This window comes from Schistocerca piceifrons, chromosome 2 (genome assembly GCF_021461385.2).
Source record: "Schistocerca piceifrons isolate TAMUIC-IGC-003096 chromosome 2, iqSchPice1.1, whole genome shotgun sequence".
Classification (NCBI taxonomy): domain Eukaryota; kingdom Metazoa; phylum Arthropoda; class Insecta; order Orthoptera; family Acrididae; genus Schistocerca; species Schistocerca piceifrons.
The window spans coordinates 551,459,385-551,485,214 of record NC_060139.1 but is presented as its reverse complement, the minus strand read 5'-3'; the positions used below and the strand labels follow the sequence as shown (position 1 = coordinate 551,485,214).

The 25,830-nt window shown below is 41.6% G+C and overlaps 1 protein-coding gene across 1 annotated transcript in view; it reads left to right on the top strand.

The window, feature by feature from the left end:
• Positions 1-25,830, top strand: part of LOC124775578 (G-protein coupled receptor GRL101-like) — a 339,081-nt gene that overhangs the window by 21,534 nt on the left and 291,717 nt on the right. Inside the window, exon 3 of the mRNA XM_047250408.1 lies at positions 20,929-21,045. Within this exon, the coding sequence (XP_047106364.1) occupies positions 20,929-21,045 (117 nt within the window). The remainder of the gene's footprint in view (positions 1-20,928; positions 21,046-25,830) is intronic.

Genomic DNA, 25,830 nt, shown 5'->3' with positions numbered 1-25,830 from the left:
GATGTGGGGACAGAGATGCAAGAGTTTTGAGAGCAGACGATATGGACGTATGTCTGTCAGAAAAAGGAAATTTTTAAGACTGGATGTCATGAACTGATATATATATATATATATATATATATATATATATATATATATATATATATATATGATGACTTTTTAACATTATTAAGGTAAATACATTGTCTGTTCTCTATCAAAATCTTTCATTTGCTAACTATGCCTATCAGTAGTTAGAATCTTTTATTTAGCTGGCAGTATTGGCGCTCGCTGTATTGCAGTAGTTCGAGTAACGAAGATTTTTGTGAGGTGAGTGATTCATGAAAGGTATAGGTTATTGTTAGTCAGGGCCATTCTTTTGTAGTGATTATTGAAAGTCAGATTGCGTTGCGCTAAAAATATTGTGTGTCAGTTTATTGATGATCAGTATAAGAAAAGAGAGAAATGTCTGAGTACGTTCAGTTTTACTCAGCTGTCTCTGTATCAAATAACGTAGAAGTTAACCAGCACAGTAATTTATAATTTTTCTAAGGGGATGGTTCAATTGTTATCAGTACTAAAATTGTTTTAAATATTCCGAAGACAGCATCTCAATCTTGTTATGCAGTTTTAAATAAACTGTCTTATGTGTTTAACGAATGGTGCTTAATCTCCATTTGGATACAACCGTTCCAACACTTGAGCTATCAATAAATCGCAGGAAGCATACCTTCATATTTTTGGGGGTGCAAGTGTAAGAGCTATTTTTTCCATAGCATCGTCACTGGGACGCTGCTCAGAAACGACATGCAGTCTCCGTCGATAAGCATCTTATACTTCATACATCGGATTGACATCAGTGTATCTAGCAAAAATCGTCGTAGAACAAATTATTTGCAACCATTTTTCTAGGAAATTCGGGCATAGCTTGATTGTCTTGGAAACTTTTCTGCCTCAGTCACCAGAGTTCAACGATATAGAATGGGAAGAATACGTATAATACACTGCTGGCCATTAAAATTCTGCCTCAGTCACTAGAGTTCAACGATATAGAATGGGAAGAATACGTATACTACGCTGCTGGCCATTAAAATTGCAGCACCATGAAGGTGGCGTGCAACATACGTCAGATTGGCGTGGGAAACATACGTCAGATTGGCGTGGGATGTACCTTATCATTTTATCTTTATATATGTTTAGCACTGCAGCACAACCGCGCGTGGTAGACAGTATTAACGACATCTGCATTCAGTATACTGGCACATATTGGAATTCGAATATGGCAGGATCGTGCCCTGTCAAGATTATGGCTTATTGTCCCACAACTTTTCTGTTTGTGTTGACCGGAATACCAAGGCCGATGTGTTGATACGGAATAGATGGGTTCAGGAGGGCTGCATTCGATGCTGTGCGAGAACTCAACGGCGCCACGCGACTATCGCCCGAGGGGACACAGACACTGCTCGATCTGCCATGCAGAATCGTACAGTCATGTTACGTACCTTTAGTGCGAAACTGGGCTTGTTTACAGAATGGCACGTTTCCACACAGACAGCGTGACAACGTTGGACGCCCCGCGGACTTCTGTGACAAGAAAATCACAAGAATATAAGAATACAGAAGGAGCTGGACAGAAACTGATAGAGGAGAGAGAGCACCAGTTGAAAATTCTGAAAACGACTGTTGCACAGGTAGATGTAACCTCGTGACAGGGCTTTTAATTCAGTGTCATCTGCTGGGACAGGAAATTCAGCAGTCTCCAAAGACGAATCAACAGCGCTACACCATATGTAATGTGACGTGATTCAGTGCCCAGTATTGAGAGCGGTGAAAAATATAGACTGATAAACTTTTCTAAACCGTAAACTTAAGTCATGGATATGAAACGTGTTTGCAGTTACGTATCATACAGAAATTTACACTCGAGATGCTGGCGCGATCAGATTTCACCAAGGAAAGGCTACGTGAGTACGTGGATGCGTGGGTGTAATGTGGGGGCAGCTACCAGGCTCGCATACAGAGTGGCGGATTGTATCACAGGGCCTCGCCGTCCTGCTAGCCGTATTTTCAACACCGGCAGCCGGCAAGGGCGAAAATTTTTTCCGAAATCTCCGGAACTAATTGGTAACGTGGCGCTTAGCTGCACTTCGACAAGGTCCTAGAAATTGTATGTACTTTCGAGTTAATCATTACTTACCTTACGGCGTAGCTCTAGCTGGACGAGATTACAGCCTAGTGATAGCAGTGAGAATAACAATGAACCAAATACACGAAACTGAACCGAAACAAAACACACATGGTGCGGACTGTACATAGGAAGATGATTCAATAAAGGAAATCGAACTATCTCAATGATATATCTTCTGAAATAATTTTTTGAAACTCTTCTTCGCGTGAGATATCGGTTGCGCTGTTTTTCATACTTCTATGACGCTAGAGTCTGATCTCCGGTGGCGTAAAGGGAAGGGAAGCACTCCATATGACCATGCAAATTAATTAAAGGGAATGAAAATTTTGTGCAGTGGAAAAGTCTTACTGACTATTGATTAATAGGTGTAGCACAATAAAGAATGACAATATGGGTACCATACCATGCAAATCGATATATTAATGAGAGAAGGGATCATCTCATCTGTAAGAGAAACACGTGGTCACTATACTAACCAGGTTTATTATCGAAAAGCAAGATGCATGAGTTATCCACTGAAATAAACGATTGAAGGTTGAACACATCGACAAGGGGTTCTAATGGTGAACTCTTACCTTGGCAGAGGTCGGTGTACATACCAAACCGAGCGAAGTGGCGCAGTGGTTACCACACTGGACTCGCATTCGGGAGGACGACGGTTCAATCCCGTCACCGGCCATCCTGATTTAGGTTTACCGTGATTTCCCTAAATCGCTCCAGGCAAATTCCGGGAAGGTTCCCTTCAAAGGGCATGGCCGACATCTCTTGAAAGGGCATGGTCGACATCCTTCTCCATCCTTCCCTAATCCGATGAGACCGATGACCTCGCTGCCTGGTCTCCTCCTCTAAACAACACACACACATAGTGTACACACCAAGTGCAAAGTTATGCGAATAAAATGACCAGTGGCTATAAGCATGGTTAGAAAACTGCGGGAGCTGTGGCCAAGCGGTTCTAGGCGCTTCAGTCCGGAACCGCGTTGCTGCTACGGTCGCAGGTTCGAATCCTGCCTCGGGCATGAATGTGTGTGGTGTCCTTAGGTTAGTTAGGTTTCAGTAGTTCTAAGTCTAGGGGACTGATGACCTCAGATTTTAAGTCCCGTAGTGCAAAAGAAAAAAAAAAATCTACGATAAGGACACGGAGAAATAGGTTCGACCACCAGTCAGATCGCCAAATTGCATATTGAAAGTAAACTAGCTGGCTGTAAAGCATTAAAATGGAATAACTGGCTCCTGAAAGAAGTAAACTAATATCATGTCCCTAGTAAATCAGAGATCAAAGTAATGACCCATTTTACCAAACTCGTAACGTAAATCTGAAGGCAGTGGCAGTAGCTTCCGGAGACTGACTCCAGATCTTTCTCTGCACTCAGTACTCAAGCAAAAACGTCCTTCTGGACAACTGCTAGCTTGCCTTATCAGTCATCCAGCAACAAGTCTTTATACCACCATCTTCTAGTAGTCTCTGTCTTTACTCCTCTATCTCCTAGTAGCAAGTGTACTCTTTCTGGACCCTCTGAAACTTTGCTGCGTTTTTCAGAGGCGGAAGCTCACAAACGAATCGTGGTAGACACTGCGAGTTCCGTCCAGTAAAACTGAAAGATATTAAGCAATATACTACTCTTGCGGATTTAGGGAGGGGGGAGGCAGACAGAAGGTGTCTCCCACTCCATGCTAAAATATCGAAACGGACCTATGAGATGTTCGCCACACAGGCACAGACGAGAAAGTGCGTTTAGGATTCTGAAATTGAAACCTAATGTTATTTTGTGGCGTCGCTCCTGAGGTAATAGATTTTCACATGCTAGCCTCGGGAGAGTGACATCTGGCTAGATTCTTTATCTTCCTAAAAGGCTTCGTTGAACAGTACTGTTTTTAGAATGAGATTTTCACTCTGCAGCGGAGTGTGCGCTTATATGAAACTTCCTGGCAGCTTAAAACTGTGTGCCCGGCCGAGACTCGAACTCGGGACCTTTGCCTTTCGCAGGCAAGTGCTCTACCAAATTTTTTATTTTTTATTTTTTAACCGAGACTCGAACTCGGGACCTTTGCCTTTCGCGGGCAAGTGCTCTACCAACTGAGCTACTGAAGCACGACTCACGCCCGGCACTCACAGCTTTACTTCTGCCAGTACCTCGTCTCCTACCTTCCAAACTTTACAGAAGCTCTCCTACGAACCTTGCAGAACTAGCAATCCTGAAAGAAAGGATATTGCGGAGACATGGCTTAGCCACAGCCTGGGGGATGTTTCCAGAATGAGATTTTCACTCTGCAGCGGCGTGTGCGCTGATATGAAATTTCCCGGCACATTAAAACTGTGCGCCCGACCGAGACTCGAACTCGGGACCTTTGCCTTCTGGAAACATCCCCCAGGCTGTGGCTAAGCCATGTCTCCGCAATATCCTTTCTTTCAGGAGTGCTAGTTCTGCAAGGTTCGCAGGAGAGCTTCTGTAAAATTTGGAAGGTAGGAGACGAGGTACTGGCAGAAGTAAAGCTGTGAGTGCCGGGCGTGAGTCGTGCTTGGGTAGCTCAGTTGGTAGAGCACTTGCCCGCGAAAGGCAAATGTCCCGAGTTCGAGTCTCGGTCGGACACGCAGTTTTAATCTGCCAGGAAGTTTCAGTACTGCTTTTTCCTCTGTGCAACAGCTATCGTCTCCACCACTTGGAGTGCCGGTGTGGGGGAACTGAATGCCACTCTATCTGAGCTGGGACCCAGTCTTGGATTCTGATCATTTTTATGGTAGCCATCTCTTGTTAGCAGCTTGTAGGCTCTCAACTGTGGAAGCCCTTCACCGTATCTAAAAGAGAAGCAAAAAAAAAAAGGGTCAGTCGCTAGAGGTATTTATTACGTAGCGTCAGAGATCGACTACAATGATCAGGGGAATGAGCATAAAATATTCTCAAATATGTTATCTAACAGTTTCAGAGAAAAAACTGGGCACGTGACAGTTGCCACACATGAATGGAATGAATATACTGGAAGAGTTTAAACCGAGTCATATCGTGCAGCTGTTAAAATTATGAATTTATTTCAAATCTGTGTCCGGTCAATCAGATACGAATTTTCTCAAACCGCTTGAGGTCAAAGTTGGCATGGCTTCTTTAGTATTGTCATGATTCATTCTTTCCCCCCATCCTTATTCAATGGGGTTAGGTACCGAAAGGACATATTCTAAGTTTCCGTCTTTCAAAGCGTTAAAATTTTCTAATAAATAAGTAAACGATAAAAATTAAATTAGTAGATGGAGTACGAATTGAATATGTGCTAAAACAACGAAGAAATAAGGATATGAAGAACTTCTCTCTCAAGGAAAACTGTTTGTCAGTACTTGTTAACAAATCGTCATGCAGCTCATGCAACTAACAGGCTTGGTAAACACTCAGTACTATAGAACAGAATGCAAATGCAGACAGAGTTGTGTGTGTGTGTGTGTGTGTGTGTGTATGCGTGTGTGTGTGTGTGCGTGCGTGTGCGTGTGTGTGTTTGTGTTTGTGTGTGTGTGTGTGTGTGTGTGTGTGTGTGTGTGTGCATGAGTTCCTAAGGGACCAAACTCCTGACGTCATCGGTCCCTAGACTTGCATACTACTTAAACTAACTTATGCTAAGAACAACACACACACCTATGCCCGAGGGGGGACTCGAATCTCCGGCGGGAGGGCCCGCAGAATCCGTAAACAGAGTTACGTTGCACTGACCAATACAACACAAATACGAAGAAATTTGTCGAACAGTACCAATGAAATGGGCAACAAAAAAATAAAAAGACAGGTGGTAACTCAGCACAACTTAACATACGACGGTTACATTTGAATAGTTGTTTTAATGATATTATAGTGATTCGCTTTAGCACATAGCCTTTACAGATCTCAGAAATTATCAGCTGACATTGTCTTGTTTTTTATTATCGTGTTTTGGACAAATGGACTTTGCTGTGCTATATCTGTTGCCGCATTTGAATATTTCTTCAAAGATGCTGCGTTGTATCAGATTTCAGTTCTGATTCTGAAATATTAACTGCTATCCTGAAAGACGATATTTTTGCTGAAGGTGCCTTATTTCCGCCAAAAACTTCTTGACACTATGTAGGATTGGATAGTTGTCACGTCATGTTACTCTGCAGTGAGGGTAGAAGTATTAATGTTTTGCAAATGAAGAAAACTTTACTAAATGCGTAATCAGATAGCCAGAAGTCATACGTAGTAGGAGCTAGTGAATGAGAATATAAATACGATTAATACGCAGATATACAAGTAGGCTTAGTAACTACGATGGCTACTATTTTTTTTAGCCTCCAGTCGGTTGCGACGCTCTGTGCCGGAAACCAGGGTACAAAATCATCTGCACTGCCGCACTGAAGGCAGTACACTTTATATGAAGCTAATCATTACACGCCGTAATTAGCAAAGTAATTACACGACTATTGACTGTAGGAAATATTGCAACCAGCCATAATTTTTTTAGAAATTTTTTATTGTACCGTACAACCAGATCATTAAAAAACTTGTGGCTGGCTGCAGTATTTCCTATAGTGCAATTTCCAAAACCGGATGCGGTGTTCTCTAATCATAATGGATAAAATAATATACGATTATTCTTTCCAAAACTAAGACGTGTATCTGCACGACTTTAATTTCGATATATTTTAATCTTGCGTGAAGAAATTATTAGTTACGTGACTCTTATTTATGGCTGCTCGACACGAAGAAGATAACAAAATTAGACGAAAGCTCGTCTGGTCTCGTGATTTCGTCAACAAAGAATCACCTGTAAGTATAATAATAATTATCACAAAACCCATAGTCAAACGAAAGATTATGATTTCATGAATGTTGCTTATTATTGGAGATGACGGTGCTTTGATGCACTATTTCTACGAACAATTAAAGTCCACTAAATTTGTAATTCCCCTCAATATTAACAAAAATATGTTTAACATCGCTTACGTACTGTTAGAACGTCTCTGTGGCTGATTTCTACTCGTAATAAGTATAATGAATGTAATTATGACTGATTCTGTTAACTGACAAGGTCTCCATTTGGAGAAGAAAAAAAAATAATGTGTACATCGCAGTAATCTGCAGCGGTGACCGCATATGTTGTATAGAACGTTTTCAAAATGACAGATATTTTAAAGGAAATAAAATGAATTGACAAGACCGTAGATAATTTGTCCCAAGAGTCAATCATCAACATTTCACTGCCTTGGCCAATGTTAGTGGTAAAATTCTGGCGAAACCACAGATTCTGAATACCCTTCCTAATGCGAATAAAAGGTACAAGGGCGTGCTGAAAAGCAATGGCTCCAAATTTTTTATGTGAAAAGTAATACAGCTTTCTAAATAAAACAAATGTTACTAACATTCTACATCTTTAATCTTCATGTCTAGGTATTTGCAGCCCTCTCCCGCTATAGGGCTCCGAATTGTATCTTGCAACATGGCGGTGTATAATGTGATTTCGTCGGTGCTTGAGAAACAGCGAGTTGTAATCGAGCTTCGAATTCGAGGACTTCGTCTTCCCCTTCAACATGACAACGCTAGACAATAGACGAGTGCTGCTACCTCTGTGACAATCCGACGCCTTTGGTTTACTGTCATCGATTCGGTCTCCGTACAGTTCTCGCTTGGCCCCATCCGGTTTTCATCCATTTACGACACTGGAAAAATACCTTCTAGAAATTCACTTTGGTAGTGATGAAGCAATGCAAATAGAGGTGACGTTGCAGTGCCGTCAACAAAGTCAAACATTCCACAGTGACGATATCAACAAAGTGATTGCTCATTGGGAGAAAAGTGACTATGTTGCGAACAATAAAGATGGTAATAACGTTTGATTTTAAAAAATCTTTAAGAGCTTTCACAAAAAATTTTGAGCCATTGCTTCACAGCATGCTCTCGTATAATACTACTGAAAGACATCCGAGAACGCTCTCTAATTCCATACGGAATGGGAAAAACTCTTTCATTCAGTGTGCATGTGTTATGCATCACGTAATTATGTGTAATACTCTAATATTTTGTTCATGAAAGTTTTGGGTATTTGTTGCATATTTTTGGTACGGTAAACTAAAGAATATCTTTACTTTCTGATGCATAGTCCTGTACACGCTGTTTTAATGTTTTTATATTCTTACATCATGTTCTTGCGGATGGAATCTGATTCAGAGGGACTCTGATTCTTCACCGTCTTGTTTTAGTAGAAAACAGTTTTCACACTGTTAACGAGTGAAACAACTGGGTATCAATATTAAAATGTACCAGCAGCGTTTGCTTACGATACGAACTTATTTCATTATTTATTTACCGTTAATTGTGTATGTAAGGCACAAGAATTAATGCCGTTATTTGTGAACATACGGGCAATAGTTGAGGAAGCTCTACAAAGAACTACGAGCAGTTAAACTGTTTACTTATTAATCTCGAGAGAAATATAAATTTCCTCTCTGATGATTAGTTAATCATTTACATCAACTCAACCTACGGCCACCAAGCGTATATTGTGAACTTAAAACACATTCTGTAACTCAATAAAATAACTATTGTAACCACGATTTTTTTCAACTGCATTTCATTTATGAACATCTTATCCTGTGCCAGGAGTCTGCCAGCAATAAATACAGATACATTGTGAGAGCAGAAAATTGCACTACTCTGTGAGCCATCTCTCACTATGCCAACAAGATGAAGCTTTACGGGTTGTCACTACCAGTATCTGCCATCACGTGCTGACGTCACAGTTGGAGCCCCATTTGCTATCACTGAAAGATGATAATGTGGCACACATAAAGATCGATAAAACATAGTGGTCCATTACGCAATGTTTACCACTGGCGTAAAACTATAGACAAGAATGAACGCACTTCTACAACTCTTTACATGCAAGTCCAACAAGATGTAAGTGGGAACGCTGATAATCCCATACATTTGCTGTCGTTAATTAATAAACTGCTATTTGTACCCTGTTTGCAATGCCTCATAAATTTCTTACCATATGTTTTCTTTCTTTGTTGCGCTGCTTTTTTCGTAAATGCTTTTCACATCGAACACATTCAAGCACCAGTTGAATTATTGTAGAACATCTTCGCAGAAGTGTGCTTAAATAGTCCCTTCTTCCTACACGAGTTTTCTGTGGACTTCACTCCATCCCTAAACGATTCTACACGGAAAATATGCCAAAACTGGCTACTCTTCTAATATCAGTCTACCGTAGGTCGCTGAACGAACCAGGCGTTCCAAGTGACTGTTAAAACAAACATGTAGGTCGTTCCTGCTTTCAAAAAGCGTTTTCAAACAGACGCAGACAACTATATGCCTATATGGCATATATCTCCACTGTAGGAATCAACATGGTTCCCGCAAACAACGACCATATGACATCTAGCACGTTTCCCCCATCCACGAGACCAACAAAGCAGCAGATGAGTTGATCCCGTCTTCCTTGACTTTCGAAAGGCATTCGATACAATGACATACTGTAGCCTAATGGATAACCTACCAAGCTACGGAATATCAGACCGGTTTTGTGATTGGACTGAAGAGTTCCTAGCACGATAAGTGATTCTTAACGGATTAAAAGCATCAGACGTAAAAATAATTTTGGGCTTACCCCAGGGTAAAATTTATATAAATTACTTAGTGAATAACGTTCGACGCTCCATGATGCTATCCGCAGATGATGCTGCTATGTACAAAGAAGTGCTAGAAAATAGTAGCGAAATGCTAGAATGCCTGAAGATAATCGGCGATTGGTGCATGGATTGGTAGCTGACTCTCAAAATATTGGAATGTAAAGTATTGTGCATGAACAGGAAGAAATATCCATTATTTCACAATTTGACAATCACTTGGTGCAAATGGCTCTGAGCACTATGGGACTTAACTGCTGAGGTCATCAGTCCCCTAGAACTTAGAACTACTTAAACCTAACTAACCTAAGCACATCACACACATCCATGCCCGAGGCAGGATTCGAACCTGCGACCGTAGCGGTCCCGCGGTTCCAGACTGTAGCGCCTAGAACCGCTCTGCCACCCCGGACGGCTGACAATCACTAGAAACATACAATATCTATGGGCTATGCTTATGAGATGACGTAAAGTGGCACTACCATATCAAACTATTTGTAGAAAAAGTACATACCATACAGGTTCATTGGAAGAACACTCAGCAAGTCTAGTCAATCCACGAAGGAAGTAGCTTATAAAGCTATCATTCAGCCATTACCTGTAATAGCTCAACAGTCTGATACTCTTACCACACAGTGAAACCGAGCTCGTCCACGAGACGAAAGCAGTAGATATACGTGCATATGTAGATACTGCGTTCCTTGACTTCCGGAAGGCGTCCGATTCAGAGCCGCACTGCCGCCTAGCGAACAAAATACGAGCGTACGAGACGTTACACTGTGTGACTAGACTGAAGAGTTTCTGGCAGACACAACATAGCATGTCATTCTCAATGATAAGAAGTCTTCAGGAGTAAAATTAACTTCTGGCGTCCCCCAAGACAGTGCTATAGAACCAATACTTTTCACAGTATATTTAAATGTGCTAGCAGATAATGTCGGAAGATCCATGAGACTTTTCGCGGATGATGCTATTTTATACATAGTGGTCACAATGTAAGAAAACTGTAGCGAAATGCAGGAAGACCTGCAGAGGACCGACGCTTGGTGCAGGGCGTGGCAATTGACCCCCAACATAAACGTATGTAACGTATAGCTGATACGTCGACAGAAAGACCCCGTTATTGTAAGAGTACACGATTTCAGAACATTCACAGGAAGCAGTTCCTTCCATAACATATCTAGGACTACGCGTATGCAGCGATTTGAAGGAGAAAGACCAGATACGAGGGATGTTCAATAAGTAATGCAACGCATTTTTCTCGGAGAGTTTCGGACGAAAAAACGCGGTACTTCTTGTGGAACATAGTAGAGTATTTCCGCTTCAGCCCCTATAGTTTCATGAACTTCCAATAGGTCGCAACGCTATATGTAACCTTCAAAATAGGGTCTGTAACGGAGGTGCATTCCAAGCAGAGAGCTATCATTTAGTCTCTTTTGGCCGAAAACCAGAGCATCGCAGATATCCATAGGCGCCAGCAGAATGTCTACAGAGACCTGGCAGTGAACAAAAGCGCGGTGAATCGTTGGGCGAGGCGCCTGTCATCATCGCAACAGGGTCAAGCAAAGCTCCGCCGCCTGCCGCGTGCCGGCTGGCCGCACACATCTGTGACGCCTGCAGCGTAAACGTGCGGACGCTCTGCAAAGTGAGTATTTACGTGTTCCCATCTCCTCTGGTCACATTTGTAAATTCAATCTTTCAAGTCTATATTCTACTGCACTGCTAAGTTAATGACGACGACCTTCCTCAGTGTGTAATACTCGTACATACATCGAAATGTTAGCTAAACAATTCATGGACTTGTGGAAGAAGCAGTTAACCTTACAACACCACCACCTGAAACAACAACTACAGCAGGATAACAGCGAACCGGTACAGCTACTTCTCAGAGACAAGACAACCCCCAGTACATCAGCCTGTACCGTTTATCAGTTATAAGAATGAAAATGAACCTTGGGACATAGTCGTACATCTGTGCCATTTCCTTCTCCGTTGCAAGGAAAGTAACATTTCGGATCGAATGTCAAAGTTCCTTGCTATTGTCTTCAAGCAGTCTGTTAAACCACATACTTAGCAAGGTGCAGCTGTTAATCGAACCTAGTAATCTTCCGTTTGTGGAACTGTGTATGGCCACAAGTCTCAAACTTAAGCAATAAGCGAAACGTGTGATGAGTCGTACATGTCAAGGGTTACAGACCTGCAAGACCTTTCGCGAGATTAACTTTCGTGCAAATCATGGCTAGTCACTATCACAAATGTGCTCGCCAGACAGTCTCTCGATGGGACGGTTAAAGTTGAGGCATTGGAGTCGTTAGACCCAAACTGTAGCCATATTCTTAAAACTACTAAGACTTTTAGTTCTATCTGTACGTACAAGGCAGCAGTTACAGTAACAAGGCTGTATTGTAAGTACGAATAATTTGATAAGATCAGAAGCAGATTTGCTAACCTTGATTGTACGTAGTGGAAATCGTATTTCGAAAATACTTGACTTCAGAAAATAATTGTATTGAACTGACTGAAACTAAAATACTATGAATCAAACAATAGTGCTCAGTTAATAGTTCTTCAATAAGTTTGTTGTCTTTTCTTAAGTGAGCGACAAGAAATTCTATCACTTCTGTATTATGAAAGCTCACTAAATTTGTTTCTGTAAATTCCAGATTTAACTGTATACTATTACCTTCAGAATCTTGCTTTCACCAGCTTTGACTATCTACAGTGCATAAAGGCTGAAATCATTGCGTTAAGACTTTTTGCTAGCGAAACACTTATCTTCGGATTTTTTCTTTGCGACTTGACAGGGAAACGAGGACTTCGCGCATCTGTGCCAGTACGGAGCTCTGCGTGGAGGGTGAATGGGTTTTGGTTATGTTGTTCCGCGACATGCAATTACTTTAATTAGAAAAACACATGAAATTGCAAGCACCGTGAAGCAGAATTCTACTAACCCGTCTTCCTTTACACATCTCTGTAACTTACGTTTACAAAATTCATTATATTTGAAATATGTAGTCAAGGAAGTATAAGAAAATTTTGTTAGACGTGCCTTGAGCGTTATAAATACGTATATTTTGTCAATTAACGGTTCACAATCCCTGATAATTTGCTTTTCAACTACTATCGCAGACGTGCCCACATTACACGTATTTCATTAAGTTACAATTTCTTGTACAATGGCGGCGAACAATACAATGCAGTACACATGACAGTCTCGTTACCGCATTTACTTTTTAGCACGTCTCGTACCGAAGCTCAAAAAGAATTCCCCTGCGTAATGTCTTTCGTATACCATTTTCACTCCAAGGAACAACTCCCGTTCGTTACCCAGAGAGCTTAAAGCTAACCGTCCAAAATCAATGCTGTAACATTGCTCGGTCCGCCCTATTGTGTAGCGTAAATTTACATGTCATATGGAAAATGAAATGATCTTAATAAAGTTCAGTTTCTGTATATCTCAATTCAATCATTAACCAGATACATGTGAAATAAAGTTCGCTGGGAGACGGAGACTCTTGTACCTTTCTTTTATTTTCCTCATTGACTCCTCGATGTATAGATTGAACAATTGAGGCGAAAAACTACATCCCCATCTTACACCATTTCCAATACGAGGACGAGGACTTCGTTCTTGATCTTCCACTCTTCTTGTTATGGCAGGCGTCCAGGTGACAGTTCCATTCTCATCCTAATGCAGGGGTTATCAAAAAGAATAAACCGATTTGGCATGTCTATATTTCTAAAACTAATAAACATATACAACGAATTTTGTGTTTTGATGAGCTGGAAACTCAAAAAGTTTTTTTCTTTATACCTTTTCATAGGTACTCAGTATGCACCCCTTGAGATGCACGGCATATGTCAATGCGTATTCAAATTGTTCCCGCATTGCAGCGAGCATGTCTAGAGTTACAGCTTCCACAGCTACTGTTATGCGATGTCTCAGTTCATTCATTGTTGCTGGTAACAGAGGCACATAAACAGAGTCTTTTATAAACCCCACAAGAAATAGTCACATACAGTCAGGTCCACTGACCTTAAAGGCCAGTAATGTAAGGCTGAATCATTTGGTCCAGTGAGACCGAGCCATCGTTCAGTTATCCTTTGATTTAAAAATTTCCACACTTCCTGATGTTAGTATGGCGATGCCCCGTTCAGTTTGTAAATGAAGTCGTTCGAATCAATTTCCAACTGTGGGAAAAGAAGGTTCTCAAGCATATCGAGGTATGTGCTTCCAGTAACAGTGTTCTCGGCAAAGAAGAATGGACAATACACTTTTTCCCGTGAAACTACACAGGACATGTTGTACAACTTCATGAGGTTGTTCCATACCCCATATTCTGACATTATGACGGTTCACCTTTCCATTTAAATGGAATGTTGCCTCCTCACTAAACACTAAGCGTCGAAGAAATCGGTCATCCTCCATCTAGCCAAGAACGAAATTACAGAACTCCGCACATTGTTGTTTGTCACCTTTACCAAGCGATTGCAGTAGCAGAATTTTTTTTATGGTTTCGTGTGTAAACGCTGTCGCAACACACGCCAGAGGGACATCGGAGGCATGATCAGCTATCGACCTGCACGGCGAACAGATTTCTGCGGACTCCTTCTGAAAGTATGACGGATGCTTTCGACATCTGTGTCAGACACTCGGGGACGGCGCGGCGATTTGCCTTTACACAAACAACCTGTTTCTCGGAATTGTTCATGCCATCGTCTAATGCTCTGAGCTGTAGGAGACTCCACACTATACCTCGTACTAAAGTCACGCTGAAGAGCTATTACTGACCCGCATGCCGCAAAACAAAGAACACAAAACGCTTTCTGTTGTTCCGACACCATTTTTGCTTGAACTGAAGCGCTGTATATTGCTGCTACCTAGTGGGAATCATGTAAACTCAAGATTTTACTCTTTCCGATAGTACGTTGTTCACGTTCATGTCACATATAATTATAGTTACGATTTTTTAAAATCAGATGATTCTTTTTGTGTTCCTCTTCCTTATCTCGTCCGCTAGAAAGAGCATGAGTGTTTGTGTGTGATGCTTCCATATACTTTGGTTCGTAGACACGAGTTCTTTGAATGGTACTCGCAGTAGGCTAACTTTTATGTAGAGCTTAAGCAGTGTTCTGATGCACCAAAGACACATTAGGGGACACTGGTCAGCAGCTGTTGTATAGGTTGATACAGATAGCCGGAACTTACTGTCTCTGCCCATTTCCGCTACCACCTGCGTACCTCTGTTCGTTATCGTGGAACGACACTGTTCGCTGTATCTTTGGAAGGTCAGGGTGTCTGTTCTGGTCATCTTTAGTAATGTAAGCTAGGTAGCTGGAATGTGTAAGGGCTTGATTTAGAGATGACAGTATGATCCTCAGAAGTGTAATCATGGTAAAGTATACCCGAGTGTCTGTTTCATTTAGGGTGTGCGATCTTGCTTATATTTCTGTTATTTGACGCGATTCCTTGTCCTATTACCACCTGACAATGCGAGAGCACTTTGTCCTGCCTATGTCTCGTTTCACGTTGTGTGAATCTCTTTTTTGTTTGAATGCGTTTTGTGTTTTCCGTTTATCGCGTTAGAATTCTTTTTCCATGTTTCGATTCTAAATTCGTTTCACTAGATTCTGGTTTCTCGCAGTTTGTCAATTGGTACCAGTTCTCATGTGGTGCACTGGAGCCTTCAGCTCCGTAAATCTCACTTTCTCTTTCTGTGACTTCTTTTTGTAACATTCCGTGTGTATACAATTTTACTTTATTCGAATAACTTTCGTCAGTTAGTGATAGTTATCTACATTAGGCCACGTGCCTCTCCGCCGCCTTCAGCTCATCTTTATTATTCATTCAAGCTCGTTGTTCGACTTGACTTTCCAACCTTACGTCCGTCTGCTTAGCTGGGTGGTAACTAAAGTCACGCTGAACAGTTATTACTGACCCGGATGGCGCAAAACGTAGAACACAAAACTCTTAGTGTTGTCCCGACACCATTTTTAAAAGAACTGATGTGGGCCCCCACTGCTGCTACCTAGCGGTAACCATGGAAAACTAGAGAGTTTACTCTTTCCAACAGTACATTGTTCACGCATATATCTCAAATAACAAAATAATTATGATTTTTGTAATCGGATGATTCTTTTTGATATATCCCGATTTCATTGAGGTCTCGTGTGGCGGTCTGCAGGAATGTGGTAAATAGCCGGTTTAATTATAGTAACAGCGCTGAAAATGGGAGGGGTGTAAACTTTATTCACAACAATATAACGTTGAAAGATGTCATGCATTAGAACATTCAATGTTTGGGATAGCCGTCTTTAGAATGTAAGAAAGTATCTGCAAGCCATGTGCGACCGTTGCATTAACTTGAGAGGCCTTCAATATCCCCAGACGATCGCATGCTAATCATGTGGCTCCCATCCGTACTGGAAAACTAACCTGCGGAACTTCCCTCGGCAAAGGAAACTGGACAAGACATATATTTCACAACCGGCACAAAACATGTTTCCTTTTTCGCTGATCTCGATGAGAGTGTGGGTTTATCGAACCTCATAGATATTCATTATACTGAGTTTTCGGATTAATGAAAGCTCTCTACCTCACGCGTAATGCTTCGTTGCAAGAAAACCCTCATATGGTTCAACAATGGCAATGTTTTCTCAAAGCGAGTGCTTCATAACAGTACTCGTATAACAAGGCAGCTCCAGCTACAGTTCGTTGGACTTTCCGTGCAACAACATTTGTACACCTGTCCTCTTTCTCAATAGTAGTAACTGCAACAGTGGACTGACTTTCCGTATTGATTTCAGGAAGCACCATAGCGAGCTCTCATGCTATTTTTCGACTGTCTCTTCACTTACCTTTTGTCTACTGATGCAATCTCTTCTTGATAACAAATGCATGCATGTATTTCTTCAGTCACTTTCGGATTTACAGCATATTCAACTTGGTATGAGCTATAATTCGTCAATAAAGCTATCACGTGTTCCAAAAACAACAGCTTATACGGTTTTCACTGAATGCTGTATGGAATCGAAAGATCAAAATTTGAGTTTCATTGTTTAAAATCGTCATAAGAACACTTGTTTATGTTAGATGACGACGACAATGTATTCTCCATAAAACGTCCAAAATTTGTAACAGCTTTGTTGATTTTACAGTTTTACGTGTTTAGGTCGGAGAGGGGTCTTTCTTAGCGAGCAGCATGTTGCGTGGTGTCAGAATAAACGGCGCAAATAGCAGATAGTGGAGACCAACCATTGTTTAGCCTTTCTATGCAAGGAATGTGGACGATGCTGTTGCTGCAGCCCTCCGGTTTAAAACATAAAGCTTTTTATTTCTCCGCGTGTTGTTTTAAGAGCGGCAGTAAACGCGAACAGGGGACTAGTAAATTAAAACGTTTACGAGGAGTGGAGAACGTGAGGTACAGGAAGGCTAGTCGTTGCAATCGTCTGTCTGAAGTTAGAGCAAGTTGCCTCTGTTTGGACTATTGTCTTTGTAACTGATAACAATTTAACGTTTGTGTCCACAGTACGACCAACGAAATGTTAAGAGTCTCCACTACGATTTTTAAATACTGAAAAATAGTCTTGTCGTTTTTAAGAAAAACATATACAGAAAATTTTTTGAATTCTCATTTTTCCACTTTTTGTGCTACTTTAGGAATCATACTTCAAAACAAAATAACCGACAAAGGAAAAGAATCAGAAACGTCACCAGTGGAAGTTTAGCTTCACGTGAAAGCGATGTGAGCAGCTCCAAGCAACCACGCAAATTGCGGGATAATAAACTCTAGGCGATCTTAAATAACTTATACGGGATAAAAATGACGCACAGATTGGGAGCAGTCGACAATGCGGGAAAGCAATGGGGGTGATAAATTTGCCGGCCCCACAGATGTGTGATGCGCGTTCGGGAGGCATCAGATGCACTTTCCTTTGCACACCAAATTCTCTAACTGGGTTTCTCTGCTACATTTCACACCAAATTCTGTAATTGAGTGGCACTTTATAGAAGCAAGAGACGGTCAACAGCTACTGAACCGAATCAGAATCTTAGAAATTGTTTCGGTTTGAGGGTTTGCTTGTTATTTCTAACTTTGTCAGATTTGGTTTTATACAGGAAAACATTAAAAGTTCGAGCTGATTACAAACTACTTTTCCTTATTTCCAGCAAAATTTAAGATAGTGACGGCAAGATTGCAGTTAATTTATTTTATAAGACGCCAAAAAGCAGCCTCATAATAACACTTTTATAACAGTGTTCAGCCATATGAAGAGCAAAGCAAATAACAAAGATGGCGGAGACAAACACTTCAAAAGACTTTACTTGGATTGGATGAACATTAAGTGTCATATTTAGACTGTATAGAAGTGCTAAGTCCAAGGATGATGGCCTCTCATAACATTATCTTAGATCAGCACAAGTATAGACTCAGCACAAGTATAGACTCTCCAGTAACTATTTGTTTTCGTGTGGAGTGTTGTGGCCTATCACTTTATCAGCGAAATTCAAAACAGTATAAACAGTCAGAGACAACGGCCTTGCCACAGTGATAACACAGGTTCCCGTCAGATCACTAAGTTAAGCGTTGTTAGATTGGTTAGCACTTGGATGGGTCACCGCCCGAGTCTACTCAGTGCTCTTGGAAAGCTGGGTTTCACTCAGGCCTTGTGAGGTCAATTGAGCAGCTACTTGACTAACAAGTGTTGGCACCGGTCACGAAAACTGATAACTTATGGGAGAGCGGTGAGCTGACCTCATGCTCCTCCGTATCCGTATCCAGTGAAGCCTAAAGCCTAAGGATGACACGGCGACCGATCGGTACCGCTGGGCCTTCATGACCTGTTCGGACGGTGTTTGTTTTACGGTCAGACATTAAATAGTTATCTATGACTACCAATGGAACAGCGGAATGTGCAGCTAATTGAAACATAATTTCGACGTGTGAATAGGGATAACTACCAGAGAAGTGTATTGCTGTTTTCAGATTAAAGTATATTTTAGATCGGAATACAAACCGTACGAAAAAAAACACAGAGGACAATCCATAAGAAAATGGTCAAAACACAGTCTTAAAATTACCATATTACACACGGAAATGTAGTTCGCAGTATCAGCTCTCCGTAAAACTTTGCAATATAGAATGTCACGATTGAGTGAAATATCCATAACTGAGGCGGTTGTACTGACTCGTGTAGCTGAAATTAAGTGCATCTGACCGTAATTACAAACTCCATTATAAAGGGCACATCTTTCCTGACCGTCTGGATATCAGAAATCAATCCCGCGTTCCCGTGATGAATTTTAGATGAGACACTGCGACCGTTTAACCACGTAATCCGTCACAGTCCAGAATAATATTGGTGCACGTTGCTAAAGGCATTAATGGCCGTGAAATTAAATGTTATTGGAAACACGATTTTCCGGAGATGGGAAGTGCGTGCGTCTATATGGACATGTGTAATTGTGTGTGTGTGTGTGTGTGTGTGTGTGTGTGTGTGTGTGTGTGTGTGTGGGCACGCGCTTGCGTAAGATGAAATATCACATAAGGTTCCATCAGAGACGTAACGACATAGAAGACAAAGTTTGTAACGTTCTTTAAAAAAAATTGCTTTTGGAAAACATAGAACTACTGCCTGAACTGGGAATGCATACAAAACTGGAGTTATCGTGTGGCGTGTTGTAACTGCAAGTGGTGTGCTTACTCTGTGTTATTGCTAGCAATAACTTTAGACGAACTGATTGGGCAATACAACTCCCAATACCAATGAAGAAAGAGTCACTGCAAATTACGTTCAGCCCCTTAGGTACTGAATCCTCTGGCCCTGTTAAAAACTGATAACGTTGGTCCCTGTGCACATATCCAACGAATAAAATTGTGTTACTTCTATAGCAGCAACGGTGGATCGCGATATAGTCTGGTCTCTGCTGAAGAAGAATAAAATGTACTAACTACAAGCTCAGTGGTGTGCAATTCTGGCCGTAATACTTTGAAATATACATGAAATTCTTTTGGCTGATAAATTAAAACATTTAAGAAAAATTCAATTTTTTTGAAAAACATATGACCTGGACAGGGAGGCGGTAGTGATTTGGATGAATTATTGGCTTTTTTAATAGTTAAACTGTAGTTGAAGTTAAGTTTGGCTTTTCAAAACATCTGTCAACTGAAATTAAATTACTCAGAAAAAATTCATACTTTTTACTGAGTCACAAACCATGAGATTTATACAGCAAGTATTATCTAATCTCACTAAAAAAAAGCATAAAGTAAAATCGTAAAGTACGTATACCTGCTTTAACAAACCTTAGAATAATTACAAAAGGGAAATATCTAACTAGTCTATACGTCAAATCTGTTTACGTATATTCTGGGGTTACTCAACAGAGAACTCAGTGTTACCAGTTATCAGCCAACTCATTTACGCTAACGCGATGGCAAACGAAAGTCATAAGAATTTAACTACTCTGCCTTACTTGCGAAAAGACTTCTGATTCCACATTTATATTTCCAATAATACATCTACTCGTAATTCCTACATTATAATCTAACACTTGGTGGCTTTACAGTGCACAGCACAAAAACTACCTACTCCATCCTCTTTCGCTCTCAGACAGATACCCACTCCTGTGCACCAAGCAGCTCTTACTCCAACATTACAATTTCAGATCAGAAGTATTACCTTTGGCACTGCGGTCGTGCACAGTCAGCGAACCGCTTCATGGAGCCAATAAGAGACGTACATCACTGATATAATAGTTTCATTTTAGTTTATATTAGTATCATTACAGCATTCGGGTGCCTCATGTATGTGTACCCCAGCAGACCCCTTTCACGTTAAACTACAGGAAGAGGTGAGTGGCTCCCTATTAGTATGTATGTGCTTTCTGTCAGCATTTAAGCCTTTGTAAATAGTCACAATTTATTATACGTATTTTTACAAAATGAATAATAGTTCTGTTTACACCCTCAATACAAATAATGGAATCAAATGTTTCGTGAATGATAGTATACGTCTTCAGTAATGCACAGCGAACTATTACACAAAAGAAATGTGTATATTGGGGGGGGGGGGGGGGGGGCGGGGAGGCATAAGCAATTCTTCGGCCCCGTCATCTTATCGTTTTGTGTTTCAGAGTCATTCGTCTGCCCAGTGACGCACTTCAAGTGCGCCAACCACTTCTGCGTGCCTGAGGACGCCGTCTGCAACTTCGAAGACGACTGCGGTGACGGGTCGGACGAACAAAGCTGCTGTGAGTACCCACTACAAAGAACGTTTAAATTCTCTTAGATGCTCTTCTCAATTTTTTGTCTGCTATGTGGTATCGCAAGCTACAACCGCTGCGCGGGATAGCAGCGTGGTCTCAAGCGTACTGTCACGATTCGCGCGGCTCCCCCCGTCGGAGGTTCGAGTCCTACCTCGGGCATGGCCTGTTGTGTTGTCCTTAGCGTAAGTTAGTTTAAGTTAGATTAAGTAGTGTGTAAGCTTAGGGACCGATGACCTCAGCAGTTTGGTCACATAAGATCTTACACAAATTTCCAAGCTACAGCCACCAACGGAGAAATTTCGAATCCTGCAGTTTAACCAACCAGTTTTTAAAAGGAAGGAATCTTAAAGTCTAAAGTACTGTTAACGACGTGTTGGTACATGGAGGTCACTTACTTGGATTTGAAAAGATAGGAAAGGAAACCCACCGTTTCCAAAGGACCCGTTACCTCAGTTACTTTTTTCTAAGGTAACCTCAGTAAACCTAAATGTGACTGGTCTAAAGTGAATTTCTGGACCGCTCCTTTCGAAGGCAAGTCTAGTGCCTAAACAACTCCGCAATCCAGAGTGGCCTTACTATTTACCTGAGTTCAGGCAACAACACAGCGCGTTAACTACAGTAAATTTGAAAACGGAAACTATAACGGCACAATGTATGATCTCACAGACTTCTGATTAGAAGAAATATGCCAATTCATTGATGACTTGGGTTAGTCATTTCTGAATGAAGTGTCAGGGAGACAATGAAGGGGTACGCTACTAAGAACAATTTCATCATAGCCCGGCTAATTGTCACTATAGCTTACAGAAAGAACTCTTTGCAGTACGGTTCTCTTGCATTGTATGAATAACATTACAGAATAAACGACACATTTCCAATCACCTAAAGCCAAACATGTTGCTTTTGAAAATAAGAATAAGTGTTTTTTATGCATGTTCAATGCGTTACTCGAGTTTTGAGAGATTTATTTCCACAATAATTCATTAAGAAGGTACACTATGTGATCAAAAGTACCCCGACAGCTGGCTGAAAATGACTTACAAGTTTGTGGCGCCCTCCATCGGTAATACTGGAATTCAATATGCTGTTGGCCCACCCTTAGCCTTGATGACAGCTTTCACTCTCGCAGGCATACGTTCAGTCAGGTGCCGGAAGGTTTCTTGGGGAATGGCAGCCCTTTCTTCACGGAGTGTTGCGCTGAGGAGAGATATCGATGTCGGTTGGTGAGGCCTAGCACGAAGTCGGCGTTCCGAAACACCCCAAAGGTGTTCTATAGGATTCAGGTCAGGACTCTGTGCAGGCCAGTCCATTACAGGGATGTTATTTTCATGTAACCATTGCTCCACAGGCCGTGCATTATAAACAGGTGCTCGATCGTGTTGAAAGATGCAATCGCCATCCCCGAATTGCTGTTCAACAGTGGGAAGGACGTAGGTGCTTAAAACATCAATGTAAGCCTGTGCTGTGATAGTGCCACTCAAAACAACAAGGGGTTCAAGCCCCTCCATGAAAAACACGACCACAACGTTAACACCGCCGCCTCCGAATTTTACTGTTGGCACTACACACTCTGGCAGATGACATTCACCGGGCATTCGCCATGCCCACTCCCAGCCATCGAATCGCCACATTGTGTACCGTGATTCGTCACTCCACTCACCGTTTTTCCACTGTTCAATCGTCGAATGTTTACGCCTCTTACACCAAGCGAGGCGTCGTTTGGTATTTACCGGCGTGGTGTGTGGCTTATGAGCAGCCGCTCGACCATGAAGTCCAAGTTTTCTCACCTCCCGCCTAACTGTCGTAGTACTTGCATTGGATCCTAATGTAGTTTGTAAGTCCTGTGTGATGGTCTGGATAGATGTCTGCCTATTACACATTACGACCCTCTTCAACTATCAGCGGTCTCTGTCAGTCAATAGATCGGCGCGTACACTTTTGTGCTGTACGTGTCCCTTCTCGTTTCCACTTCACTATCACTTCGGAAACAAAGGCGCTAGGGATGTTTAGGAGTGTGGAAATCTCGCGTACAGACATACGACACAAGTGCCTCCCAATCACCTAACCACGTTTGAAGTCCATGAGTTCCGCGGAGCGCCCCATTCTGCTCTCTCACGATGTCTAATGACTACTGAGGTCGCTGCTACGGAGTACCTGGCAGTAGGTGGCAGCACATTGCACCTAATATGAGAAACGTATGTTCTTGCGGTTGTCCGGATACTTTTGATCTCATAGTGCACGTATGGTTATGTATAGTTGGAGGAAAATTAGCTACAAATTACAGCTTTATTTTGAACGTCATGTTTAATCAAACTGATTTTGGAAACTTCCAAGATCACTAACTTGTTAATAGCTGCTTGAAATAGAATAATATCAGTAACAAGGAGGGCTGGACTTAAAATCCCATCAAGGGCATAGAAGCAGAGGCTTGATTAGGACAAGCGTAGGAAGGAAATCGATATTTTTGTTGTTGAAGGAAGCCCGGCTTTCGCGGGAAGTGATTCAATTAAATCGCAAAAACGCTGATTCAAACATCGCTCCTCCTCCTCTCATTCACCGTACCATTTTTCTCATTGATAAATAAACCAGTGACGAACAACTATGTTAAGCAACCTATCTCTCCCTTTCTCTCTCAGTTCGCTATGACTATGTACCTACGTACGAGCACATGGAATAAGGTAACTGATATGTGAGTGGCTCGAAGACTTCTTTAGTACTAGAACTCAGTATGTTGTCCTCGAAGACTAGTGTTCATCAGAGACGAGGTTATCGTCAGGAGTGTCTCAGGGAAGTGTGCTAGGACCCCTGTTGCTCTCTATATACATAAATGATTTGATGGACAGGATCGGTAGCAATCTGCGGTTGTTTGCTGAAGATGCTGTGGTGGACGCTATGGTGTCGAAGGTGAGTGACTGCAGGAAGATACAATACGACTTCAACAAAATTTCTAGTTGGTGTTATGAATGGCAGCTGGCCCTAAATGTGGAAAGCGGATGGTAGGATGGCAGGAGGAACAAACGTGTAATGTTCGGATACGGTATTAGAAGTGTCCTGTTTGACACACTGAAGTCGTTTAAATATCTGGGCGTAACGTTGCAAAGCGGTGTGAGGTGGAACGAGCATATGAGAACTGTGGTAAAGAAGACGAATGGTCGACTTCGGTTTATCGGGAGAATTTTAGAAAAGTGTGGTTCTCATGTCCTTTAGTTTTAGCTTGTTTTGTCTCTTGCTTAGCTGAAATGAACCGAACTCCTTCTGATTTTGCTGAAGGTGAGTCTGAATTAGTTTCAGAGATTAATATTGAATATGGTGCAGGCGGTTTTACTTTAATTTTTGTGGTTGAATATACTGAGATCGCATATAGGACCCTGGTGCAACCTATTCTTGAGTACTGCTGAGTGTTTGGCATCCGTACCAGGTGGGATTGAGGGAGGACATCGAGGCAGTTCAGAGGTGGGCTGCTAGATTTGTTACCAGTAGGTTCGAACAACACGTAAGTGTTACTGAGATGCTTCTGCGAATCCCTGGAGGAAAGGCGACGTTCTTTTCGAGGAACACTATTGAAAAAAATTAGACAATTGGCATTTGAAGCTGAATTCCGAACGACCGTGCTGCCGCCAACATACACTACGAGTAAGGACCGCAAAGATAACATACGAGAAATTAGGGCTCATATGCAGCCATATAGATAGTCGTTTTTCCCTTCTCCATGCACCGTACGGTGGCTTGCAGAATATCTGTGTAGATGTAGATATAGATGTAGGTGTAGTTGAAGAAAACCATTTACTGCTATCCAAAGCTACAGTTCTCAACAAAGGAACGAGATTTCTCTGAACAGAAGATTCAGATCTCTCACATGGGTGAAATACACAACAGAAGAAAAACCGTTCCAGTAAACATAAGTCCGCAAATGAGCCGTTTGTTTGATGATTTCAAAAGTGTGATTACAAGCTGCCACTGACTTCGTTACAAATTGTAACCGTACTTTCTACAAATGTATTTGAAATGAAAGCTTTCCGATGAAACCCCATCTAACTTGGCCCAAATTTGACGTAAACGCATATGCTGTTCGTGAGTAATCACACCATGGACGTTTCTTATTGACTATGTGGCTAGGGGTTCGATATGATGGGCTCATTGGGCCACACAACACTCCAAGAAAACTTGAAAACTTGATGCGACAGTATCTTCCAGGATTACTTTACAGGATTGGCGAAAAGTCACGACCGAAAAGTACTCAAGGAACTTGACATATATTTTCGCGTTTGCATGAATCTGGAAGTGTATTGTAGGTTGTAAATAACGTTCCCTTATGTAGTTTGTCTGCCTTCTGGTAATGCCCATATAAATTACAATTATGTAGACGATAATTGTTGTGAGTCAGATTACAACAGTGCAGCCGTCCCCTCATGAGGATACATGGTGTGATCGCGTGTTGTTTTGCTACCGAGGTAATACTGTAGTAAACATTTGTGATATGATGGCGGATGCAAGCAAGTTCACAACAGAAGAACGTCTCCTTCTTAGCGCATGGGTGCATGGAAACGAACAAACGGGTGAAACAAATCATGAAATTAGGAAAAAAATTTAATTTCTTAAAGAAAGAAGTCGCAACGGAGATTAATCTTCGGAAACTGGAACAAAGGCCTTTACAACTTGGTCTGTGACAGACACACCACGCAGTGGACCCAAGAAATAAGACAACGAAACCGAAGTCATTGAACGTTTAGATGCATCATTTGCTCCGTTCACCAGGAAAATCGACATGAA